This window comes from Ostrea edulis, chromosome 2 (genome assembly GCF_947568905.1).
Source record: "Ostrea edulis chromosome 2, xbOstEdul1.1, whole genome shotgun sequence".
NCBI classification, from domain to species: Eukaryota; Metazoa; Mollusca; class Bivalvia; order Ostreida; family Ostreidae; genus Ostrea; species Ostrea edulis.
In genome coordinates this window covers 54,722,718-54,734,786 of record NC_079165.1, presented here as the reverse complement: position 1 = coordinate 54,734,786, position 12,069 = coordinate 54,722,718, and the positions used below count along the sequence as shown (strand labels likewise).

General features: G+C 33.5%; 1 protein-coding gene and 1 non-coding gene across 4 annotated transcripts in view; both read left to right on the top strand.

Moving 5' to 3' along the window:
- The first annotated feature begins 2,251 nt into the window (after window positions 1-2,251).
- Window positions 2,252-12,069, top strand: part of LOC125680380 (protein ABHD18-like) — a 33,598-nt gene continuing 23,780 nt past the window's right edge. Inside the window, exons 1-2 of one of the 3 annotated variants that reach the window (XM_048919935.2) lie at window positions 2,252-2,375; window positions 8,942-9,080. In XM_048919935.2, the coding sequence (XP_048775892.1) occupies window positions 8,995-9,080 (86 nt within the window). In that variant the 5' untranslated portion in view covers window positions 2,252-2,375; window positions 8,942-8,994. Of the gene's footprint in view, window positions 2,376-2,398; window positions 2,500-8,941; window positions 9,081-12,069 lie in introns of those variants that run through there. The other 2 variants (XM_056154456.1, XM_048919936.2) reach the window with 2 other exon arrangements.
- Window positions 3,394-3,472, top strand: Trnas-gga (transfer RNA serine (anticodon GGA)). The gene has a single exon. It is a non-coding gene; the product is annotated as a tRNA-Ser (tRNA).

Below are 12,069 nucleotides of genomic sequence, written 5' to 3'. Positions count from 1 at the left end.
ATGAGATAGACTGGGAATTCACACATTTCAGAGAAATTATTGCCACCAAAAAAAAAAAAAAACCCTTATACTTCAGGTGCCTGTGGACTTTTTGCTTTCTAGCCATGCTGAAATAGTTGAAACTGCAAACGTAATAGAATTTGAATTAAAATAGATTGTATTGTTAAATACAGTACCCCCTATCATATGCGACTCTATCTACTAATTTATTGTTTCTTATCAACTGAAATGCTCCATATACATGGAATCTGTTTCAAAATCATGCCAACTGAGATTAGAATCCTAAATATATTTTTAAAAGGTTGCAAAACTTGCACGTACATTGTCTAAATCGTACTCTTAAATCTGTGTACTCTAAACACAATTCTAAACAATGTTTAATATACAAAAGAGAAACGTGGACAATTTTTTATTTTCTTAAGAATTATGCATAATCGATGTTCTTTCCGTAAAACAGACTAACCTTTTTAAAGAATAATCAGGAAGAAAAGAATCTTCGTCAAGACTAGTGTTTTTTAAATGTAAAGGTCTCATAATTATGTTCTCAAACACAATAATTTGATTTCTTATTGGTCAATGCAATTTACTCCTAATACGTAGCGATTCTATTTTATGCAAAAATTAGAGGATTAATTATAAAAACGACAATTTCACATATATTGTTTTTTATATCTGATATCTATATATACTTCAATATGAAATACAATAAATTTTATATATATTGCGAACAACTTCATCTTTATATAAATGTACATGTATGATATCTGTATACACTTTGATATAAAAAGCAATATCTTTTTATCTAGGCTAATATTATGAAATGTTCAAATACAAATAATTAAATTCATGCATCAATTCATAATTATTTATTTCCATATGTAAACTCATTATTAATCTTTGTAGACTAAGGGACCGGTCAATATTTATTGGAGGGGGGGGGGGGACCGGTGCATATTCTATATTTCCATTTTTTAAAAATCCCATGTCCTATCTGAATACTTCTTTTGTGATTTTAAAAGATGACTACATGTTTTTTAATATCAAAAATTTTGAAAGGTCCAGTATTTTATTGCAAATGGTCTCTAGTATATTCAACTTGGACATGAAGTAAAGCATGCACATAATTCAGTATTATTATTTTTTAAAAAGATAGTTGAATTAAAAGTTTGAAATACTTTATATTATATTTTTGCTCTTTGCTACATTTACAAACAAAAATATAGCTGTCCTATCAGTGTTGAAAATAAAAAAAGTTGAAGTCCTATGAGTATGTAAGTCAAAATAAATGTGTGTCCTCCTGCCATTACATTTTGCACCGGACATTTTAATGACATTTGAAGATATCATCAATTCAATTATTGCTCTCTTTAATTGAATTAATGCGCGCATTAAATCAATTATTGCTCTCATCAAATGAATTAATGCGCGCATCAATTCAATTATTGTTCTCATCAATTGATTTAATGCGCACATTATATCAACTATTGCTCTCTTCATTTGAATTGTAGCGCGCATCAAATCAATTGTTGATATCATTAATTCATTTGAAGAGATCATTATAATTCAATTAAAGCGCGCATCAATTCAGGTGAAGATTTAATGCTGTCATCAATTAAATTAATGCGCGCAATAATCCAGAATTGAATATATCATTAATTATTTGAAGAGATCTTTAATTAAATTGTTGCGCGCATCAGATGAATTGAAGATATCTTCAATTATTTGAGTTTATGTTAATTTGGCGCTCCATAAACATTAACCTTTTTATCTACTTTTAGAAAAGTAGAATATAAGCCATATTTTTCAATCGTAAGAGGTACTGTTTTTATATTTTGCATGTGCATTTTTTGTGAGAAGACCTTTCCAACGATACCAGATTTGTTGATCTTGTGATCTTGACATTGACCGTTGACCTAGTGTTTGGAAATTTTCCAAAAACTTTAACCTTGGCCACATCTTTTACACCATAAGAGGTAGACTTTATGTTTGGTCTGAGTATTCCTTGTGACAATAACTTTCCGTTGACACCAAAATCTTTGACCTAATGACCTTAACATTGATCTTATATGACCTACTTTTAGAAAATTGGAATCTTTCAAACTGCAAGAGGTTAGCATCTGCATTTCTTATGAGAAGACCTTTCCAACGACACTAGAGTTGTTGACATTGTGCATGTCACAATGTGTTTCCAGATATACATAGTTACCAATATACAGCGAATATCATACAAAACAAAGTATACGAATCAGCCAGAGAACGAATTGACCAAGAGAACACGAACGAGGAAATTCGAAAGTAGAGGGTAACAACAAGTTGCATTAAAAGAAAACCAAAAAAGAAAACACAACAATTTAGTGGCATTCCTGTATTGCGAGGTATAGAGTCTATATATAATTACTGTTATCTCTCCATTATTGCATGATATACGATTATTCTGTTTCCCCATGTTACAACTTACAGCAAGGGAGAAACTTCAAGTTCAACGCACCATAACCATAGGTACATTTTTCATTCATCTATTATTGTAGAGTTATCCCTTCACCGCTCATTAATTTCTGTAATCTCGATCCCTATCTAATTAATTTAGGGAACTGAAAGTTCCATGATAATTCATATTCACTACAATTATTTGTCAAATTAGTTTATTTTGGACTGTATATCAGATATGGAAAATTTAGCGTCGTGTCAGATAAATTGCGATATTTGACAGATCCTGATTTTATATATGAATACAGAAGATTTCAGAAATTAAACAACTGCGAATAATTAAATTGATAAAAACATGTTGAAGATGGATGGAAATTTGTTAGTTTGATTATTACTTGCACTATTTTCAGTGTAGTAATTAGGACTATATGGACCGTGGATATCGGCCTGGGTAACTCAGTGGTTAGAGCACCTGACTAGTAATGCAGGGGTCCCGGGTTCGATTCCTGGTCCAATGAAAGATTTTCTCCTCTGCTTTATAATACTTCATCAGTAACCAATGTAGTCAAACAGTTTACACACTTGTTACACATATTTAAAAATCCTCAGGGTTCTCTAGCATCCTTTAGAGTTCTCTTTTTAGTAGGACTAGTTTCACTACTGCATTCTTTTTTTGAAAATATCTTCCTTCCCCCAAATCAACTGTAGCGGTCAGCGGGGTTCAATCGCCTATGGCCAGATAGCTCAGTCAGTAGAGCACCTGACTGAAAATTCAGGGGGCCTGGGTTCGAATCCCAGTCTGATTCGTTGCATTTTCTCCCTTCATGTTACATTTGGTACTGCAGACCAGCCCCTGAAAATGACAGGTGAAAATGCCTGCCAGGGGATTAAGATCTTGGTTTGATGCCTTCAAGTGTGAAGACATAAATTTAGGAATATAGCGGTCAGCCAGGTTCGATCGCAAGTGACCAGATAGCTCAGTCGGTAGAGCACCTGACTGGAAATTCAGGGGGCTCAGGTTCAAATCCTGGTCTGGTGGATTGCATTTTCTCCCTTCCTGTTACACAACCAAGCTTTTCCTTGGTAGACATGTTGCTCACATTTTCACTTGTCAGTTCTGGATGGGCAAGTCGGTGAAGTCACAGGACAAATGTATAATATTTTGTTGGCAGTGTTCTTAGTAAGTTAGAGATAAAGTGTTGAACTACTGAAAATAGGAAACCAGTATTTCCTCCCGAATTCTGTTATGGTTTTATTATTTAGTTTTCCAATGAGATCTCATTTTCAGTAAAGAAGCACATGTACACATATAACTACACATGTCACGTACACAATACTATACATGTTACTACATGTATCAGATATAGTGAGTTCAGTCAGTCATAGGATCGATCTACGAAAGTGGAAGGATGGGGAGCAAACAGAAAAAATTGCCTTCATATCAAATTGTCTGAAATTCTTAGTTAGCAAAGTAGTTCTGTCCAAACTCCCAAATTGTGCAGGGTGTTTACTTAGTACATGAAAGGTGAAGATAACGAATAGTGATCGATCTCATAACTCCTAGAAGCAATACAAAATAGAGAGTTGGGCAAATACGGACCCCTAGATATATCAGAGGTTGGATCAGGTGCCCAGGAGAAGTAAGCATCCCCTGTCGACTGGTCACATCCGCCGTGAGCCCTATATCTTGATAAGAAAAACAGAGTTATCCGTAGTCAAAATTAGTGTGCCAAGAACTGCCTAACAATCGGTATGAAACAAGTCAGAGAGCATTTGACCCCATAATAGGTTGTATTGGCAAACTAGATTGTTATAGCAACCATAGAATTTGCGAAATGCTGACTTTAAACCATCGTCAGAAACACTGATTACGTTTTGTTCCTCTCTCCATCACCCAAGGGTCCATTCGTTCCCAATCGCTCGTTCTCGTGATTAAATATTTAGAAATATTGTCCAATCAAAGTAATCATTATAGTAACGAAACTCTTCTGTTTTTAAAGGTTGCATTAACATAACTTTGCTATCACAACAATTGTATACAGAAATTGGGCTGAAAGCGTCTTGTTGATTGGACAAATTCGCTCAGGGTATATTATGAGTGGCCAATCAAATTGCCTCATTAATAGAATAGAATAGAATAGATTTATTTGCCAATCATGGTCCCACAGGGGGCATAGCATAGATACTAAAAATGAGCATGATTTGTAAACATACATGAGTACAAGAAAAGCCACATCAATAAAAACAATATACAAAACATATAAAAAAAATACTACATAGTTTATATTGTAGGTGAGGCAAAGTTGATGAGTAATTTGAATTATCTCCCCTTACACCAGGAAAGCTCTATATACATGTGTATATATATATATATATATATATGACATAATTATATTCCCAATCTACAAAAGATATCAAGGAACAGTGCTGTAGGATATGCATGTCTTAGTAAGTGCAACTATTCTGACAGCATTCCTCCTCATATCTAATGTATATTCATGAGAACGAGCGAGAAGGAATGAATGGACCCACAGGTGATGGAGAGAGGAACGAAACGTAATCAACCTTGGGTTTCCGATGATGACTTTAAACGTGACTGTTGAAACCTCTGCATCATCAACTTGTTTGTCAGTAGTACACAGAACAAGCTCTCGAATCAGTTGAGAGATATAAACACCATATGCAGGTGATAATGGAATATTGCTACATACATGTAAATATGGGAAGATGACAATGGAGAAGCTGAAATCATCCCGTTTGTCATAAAGTTAAGTTGTTAGTTTGCCGTTAATATCTATTTCCAATAAAATATCTAAGCATGAAGCAGAAGTGGATGACTCTGTGGTGTCTTCGATTTCGAGTTCACAGGGATATATCGAATCAACATATGAATGAAAATTAGGATCATTAATAGATAAAATGTTGTTGATATATCTAAATGTTGCATTGAAGACTACAGCAAGAGATTTTTTCTTCTCACATAGAAGTTTTTGAATAAAGTCTGTTTCATATGAATATAAAAACAGGTCAGCTAACAAAGGAGCACAATTCGTGCCCATGGGAATTCCAACAGACTGTTGGAAGACCTGAACACCATCGACTACGAAGATACTGTCAATGAGGAACTCTAGTATATATTTAATTTCAACTTAAGATTACTTATGTGTGGAGTCAAAGTGGTGTTTATCAAAGTAATTTTTTGGATGATTAATCACTAGATATGAATATTTCCAATTTCCATTTTTGTTGAAGAAGCAACTGTCTATAATGTCAAAAAGTATAGTATTTAATTTATCGTCAGGAATGTTCTTGTAAAGTGTTAAAAAGTCATATGTTTTTATGTTGTTGATTTGAGAAAAGCTTTGCGATTTCAAGTTTACTAAAGGTTCTTTAGAATCCACATTTGATTTACACCACTTCTAGCATATGTAGTGGCACAGTACGTTTGAAGTTTCTCCTTCACAGCTGTTAATATTTTCATGAGGAGCAAAGATAGAGGCTTGGTAGAGCACTTACTGGATCCAGCAATGTATCTTTGTTTGTAAGGGTTTTTATGTGGTTTAGGAATCCAGTGTAGATACGGTAACTCATATTCATCTGACTCATTGACTGGGATATTAAATGTGGCTAAAATTGAAGCATGGTTTCAAGCATGAGTTCAATGCATCAATTCAACCTTGCTAATACGCCAGTTTCGAGATTATAGCTCTCCTGTGTAGGAGGTGCATTTAGTGGAACTTTGAATGCTTAGGTGGGACAGTGGTACCACAGTCAGTGAGAAAGACGATAAAATGTATAAAAACCTACTTATTAAATACTTGATGTAGGAAATGTAAAATACTGTCAAAAGAAATGTTTTACTCAAGTGGAAACATAAATACAATGTTATATTTCCAAGCAATGTCTTGGATATGATAGCTAGGAGCAACAAAATAACGGGATATAATAAAAATTCTAAGTATTTAATTACTTCTTGAATACGTATCATTTACTTAGTTTGTGTATCAGTCGAAATTGGGTGATGAAACTGTGTATGATAAACCTACTGAGCAGATTCACTTATATATGCAGTGATGAATATCTGTCCGACTCCCGCATGTAAACAAGTTGTTTTGCACCTTACTAAGTACGAGAGTTCTCCAAAGGGAAATAACTCTGACGTATCTCAAAATCGGCGTATTCCACTACCATTCACCATTACTATAAAAAGTGACCAGCTAATAAAGTGAACTTTGCATGTTAAAATATTTGTATGTGATAATAATGGGATAAGTTTGTCACATGTCAAGAAAAGTGGGGGGCTTCGCCTACCCCTCTTCCCCATTGCTATGTGCCTGAAGATTGATGCATAGGATGTGATTATTTATGATATCACTGCATAGTGGTCGGTTGTTATGATAACTGGAGAAATTCTATGAATATGAGTAAATATCCACATACAATTGAGGAAATACACGGTACTGTGAATTTTTTTGGTGTGTAGTCTTACACTACCAAACATCAATTTAATTGAATAACTCATGTTTTTGGTACTTGGATATTCGCTTGCAACATTCTAAAAATATAAATCTTTAAATCAGGCAGATATTTTTGTATCAGAAATGAATCATCTTTAGCCATCACTAATTCATATGCAAGAGTCGCCCAAGTGATGCATAGTTTTAGTAACTTCTTTTTTTTTTTTAAAGAGTTCCAATTTTTTATGGCTCCAGTATCATATATATAACTCAGAGAAGCGTAGTCCCAAGGAGGAGGTTTCAAATTTGAACTGACAATTTCGGAGAATTGAACCTTGCAGATACAAATTGTGTCCTGTTGACTCTTATTGAAATTCTTGGTATGGTGAAAATATAACAGGCACAGGATTATCATTTGACCCCTGAATCTCTGGTCAGAACCTATGGAGCTTCTCCTGACTGATTTTCAGAACTAAATAGGAGGAATTACACTGTCACAATTTTTAAATCTCTCAACTGATTCGATACACAAGAGCTTGTTCTGTGTATGGTCAGTTTTTAAATTGAGGCAAGCTACTAACAAACAAGTTGATGGTACAGGGGTTTCAACAGTCTCGATTGAAGTCAGCATTTCGCAAATTCTATGGTTGTTATAACGATCTAGTTCATCAATACAACCTATCATTGGGTCAAATGCTGTCTAGCATGTTTCATACCGATTGTTAGGTCGTTCTTGGCACACTGATTTTGACTACGGATAACTCCGTTTACCTGATCAGGATATAGGGCTCACGGCGGGTGTGACCGGTCAACGGGATGCTTACTCCTCTTAGGCACCTGATCTGGTGTGTCCAGGAGTCCGTGTTTGCCCAACTATCTATTTTGTATTGCTTATAGGAGTTATGAGATTGATCACTGTTTGTTATCTTCATCTTTCATGGAAGTATACTTTTGTGACAAAAGTAAAATCATAAAATTCTTTGTCCTTTAAAATTTCATCACCTTTTTCTTTCACTTATTGGATTTTGTTCTTTGCTTGACAGTTACTAAACTTGGTACAGTGGTTGCCCCTAGAGAGTAAATATCCCCTTTTTATTTTCTCGTCACAAGGTCAAAGATCAAGGGTCAGTCTATTATTATGTAGACCAAGATGAAAGGTCACCCCAAATGATTTTCAGGTGAAAAGTCAAGGTCAAATTGTTCACTCAATATCTTGAGAATGCTTTGCTTCACAAACATTAAACTTGGTACCCTGGTTCTACCTAAGGAGTAGATGACCTGTGTCAATTTTGAGATCACAAAGTCAAAGGTCAAACTGGGCAAAATAAAATATTGTCTGCTCAATATATTGAAAACTATTTGCTCGACAGTTACCAAACTTGGTACAGTGGTTGCACATAGAGAGTAAAAATTTCATGAGAATAGATTGGGTAAATTATTGTTTTTAAAATGTTCTTCTGAGGAGAACAGCAGGACTGGGTTGACTCATGTGAGCATTGTGGCCCATGGGCCTCTGGTAATTTTAGTTTACTGGTAATATGTTGATGTGAATCTATTTCTAGAATGCATGGCCAGAAGATTATACTAGTGTTGAAATTGAGATTAGGAAAAATATGGCATTAACTAGTAGTTACTGTATACAGGAAAGTCCCCGGCCCTTATTACTGAAAAACAAATTCACCTAAATTCTTTAAAGTCAGAACAATGAGTAAACCTAAATTCACTATGAATTTTTTTAATATGCCTATAAGGGATGGTTTTGAATTGGAAAATAATAAAACAGTAGTGAAAATTTCCCAGTCAACAGCATTGTGGGTATTGGTGTATTGTTTAGACATTTGTTGACTGCTAAAATGACATTGATTGATGCAACAGTAGTGAACTAGGTATATTATCAGCGATAGAAGAACATAAGTAATTGAATATTTTGATGTACACTACAGATTTCTTATCCCAAAAGATCAAGAATTTTAATCATAGATATATACATTATGTATATATATTGATAAAGTCATGACTTTATTATGGTACTATTTTCTGTGAAATTTCCATTTCAGAAAAACCCTTGTTTTGGTATTTCTGATGCCACGGAGAAACTTACAGAGAAGGAATGAGTGTTTTTGACAGTCTGTTTCGAAATCTAATCCTCACTGGGCAGTTTGTGAAGGGATGGGGACAGCCTAAGCACCTTAAAAGGTACATGTATTAGAGACGAGATCAAAAGATCAATGTTGGATAAAAATCTAAATTCAAATAGTTAGGGGGAGGGGGGTAAAAACCCCCGTAAGTTTCTGTCATCCAACATTGATTACACTTTAGTGGGAAAAAAAAAAAAAGACAAAAGACTGTTAAAAACCACATACATGTAATAATATTATATTTTAATGAACATTTAATGGTTTTATAGTTTAATAGTTTTAATGTACATGTTCATTTGTGAATAAACAGTAAAAATGGTATACAAAGTATTGTTTTTACTTGTTAATTGATTAGTTTCAACATTCAACATATTTAGTTTTAGAAGAAGTGGGGGGGTCTTGGTAAAAACTATGTGAATTTAGTTTTTTATCAGACATTGAACTTTTGATCTCGTCACTTAGATGTAATGAAGGCTTATTTGTCATGCAGTACAAACTCCATCACTCTCATTTTGTAACTCATTAATTGCACCTCCCTTTATTTGTCATGCAGTACAAACTCCATCACTCTCATTTTGTAACTCATTAATTGCAGTGCAAACTCCATCACTCTCATTTTGTAACTCATTAATTGCAGTGCAAACTCCATCACTCTCATTTTGTAACTCATTAATTGCAGTGCAAACTCCATCACTCTCATTTTGTAACTCATTAATTGCACCTCCCTTTATTTGTCATGTAGTACAAACTCCATCACTCTCATTTTGTAACTCATTAATTGCAGTGCAAACTCCATCACTCTCATTTTGTAACTCATTAATTGCAGTACAAACTCCATCACTCTCATTTTGTAACTCATTAATTGCACCTCCCTTTATTTGTCATGTAGTGCAAACTCCGTCACTCTCATTTTGTAACTCATTAATTGCACCTCCCTTTATTTGTCATGTAGTGCAAACTCCGTCACTCTCATTTTGTAACTCATTAATTGCATCTCCCAAATTGTACTTTATTAACTGTCCATTAATAATTGTGGGGGGAAATCCGACATGATCAAACCAGACCTTTTGATATTGTTAGTTTGATATGAATGAACATGAATCATGACATGGATACATGCATTAATAATTTGATGTGGAAAAGGGGTAAAATATGTATTGTCAAACTAGTAATCCCAGTACACAATTTCCAATTGCCCAATAGCTGTTTCCCTTTGTTGAACTCTTATGCATGGTGAGATGCAAAAAATAATTACATGTCAACGCGGTGGGTACAAATGCTTATCACTGCATATTGTCTAAAGGACGATTACCATCTGTCATGCAACCACCCAAATTGCAGGGAAGCATGAATTAAGTAAGTTTATAAGTATGTAATAATAAAATAGCTCAAACAAAAATTTCGGTAATCACCATCTTTCTTTGATGAAAGTAGCACTCGTGTCAAAAAGGGAATAAATAATATTCATGTTTATTTAATAGCCTAATTCAAACAAATAATTCTTAATACGGTCAGTTAATGTATACCAACGGCGGATATAAACAAAATTTATGCTTTCATAACTTTTATTGTTATCTACATAAATAGTCTATAACATATGTATACATTGTACCCACCTAAGCATTCAACAGAATACTGAATGTCTTAGAAATTGCATATTGCAATGTCTTTTCCTTTTCTTGGAGTTTGAAAAAGTAAAAGAACACATCAAGTCATAGAAAAGAATTCCTTAAAAGAACACATCAAGTCATAGGAAAGAATTCCTTAAAAGAGCACATCAAGTCATAGGAAAGAATTCCTTAAAAGAGCACATCAAGTCATAGGAAAGAATTCCTTAAAAGAGCACATCAAGTCATAGGAAAGAATTCCTTAAAAGAGCACATCAAGTCATAGAAAAGAATTCCTTAAAAGAACACATCAAGTCATAGGAAAGAATTCCTTAAAAGAGCACATCAAGTCATAGAAAAGAATTCCTTAAAAGAGCACATCAAGTCATAGAAAAGAATTCCTTAAAAGAGCACATCAAGTCATAGGAAAGTTTTCCTTAAAATCATAGAAAAGAATTCCTTAAAAGAGCACATCAAGTCATAGGAAAGGATTCCTTAAAAGAGCACATCAAGTCATAGGAAAGAATTCCTTAAAAGAGCACATCAAGTCATAGAAAAGAATTCCTTAAAAGAACACATCAAGTCATAGGAAAGTTTTCCTTACAAGAATGAAGTGTATTGTCCTTGTCTCTTTCTTTCTTTTTTAATTATTTATCGATTTAGCAAATAATTATTTATCATAAAAATGGAAACCACCGAAAATGCTTCAAATTTTCAACATTTTCCAATCTCAACAAAATTTGATAAGTAGAGGTAGTTGAGGATGGCAAATAGAATAGTAAAATGAAAATTTAGAAATTTCAGAAATTTTCATAAGATAACTGTAGAAAAGAATCACATTTTTGAATGTTGTCCAATCTCTACAAAATTTTCAAAATGGCAATTTTTAAAATGACCACTTTTTTAAAACATGGCAATTTTTCAATGTTTTCTGATCTCAACAAAAACAAATTTTGTGTGAGTAAATGTTTAAACATTATATGTAAATAAAGATTTGGAACTTATTGTCATGATATTGATCTCAGTAGAATTATAGATTCACCTGATCTGAAAAAAATTGATGGACATGCATCAAACCCTCTTGAAGGTTGTAGAAAGTGAAATTTTGCAATTGTTAAAAAATATGAAGAATGATAAATCCCCTGGTAGTGATGGGTTTATGGTGAAGTTTCTGAAATTCTTTTGGAATAATTTAAAATAAATAATAACAAGCAATTAATTGCATTTTCAACAAAAAAGAACTACCCATTTCACAAAGACTTGGTATTATTTTATATCTACCAAAAGGTGAAAAGCCAAGACAATATTTTAAAAAATGGCAGTCCATTACTTTACTAAATGCTTATATAAACTTATTTCTGGTTGTCTGAGTCGTACGTAGGTGAAAAACAATACTAGTTTCAATTATTTCATATACGCAGTCTGAATATACGAAAGGAA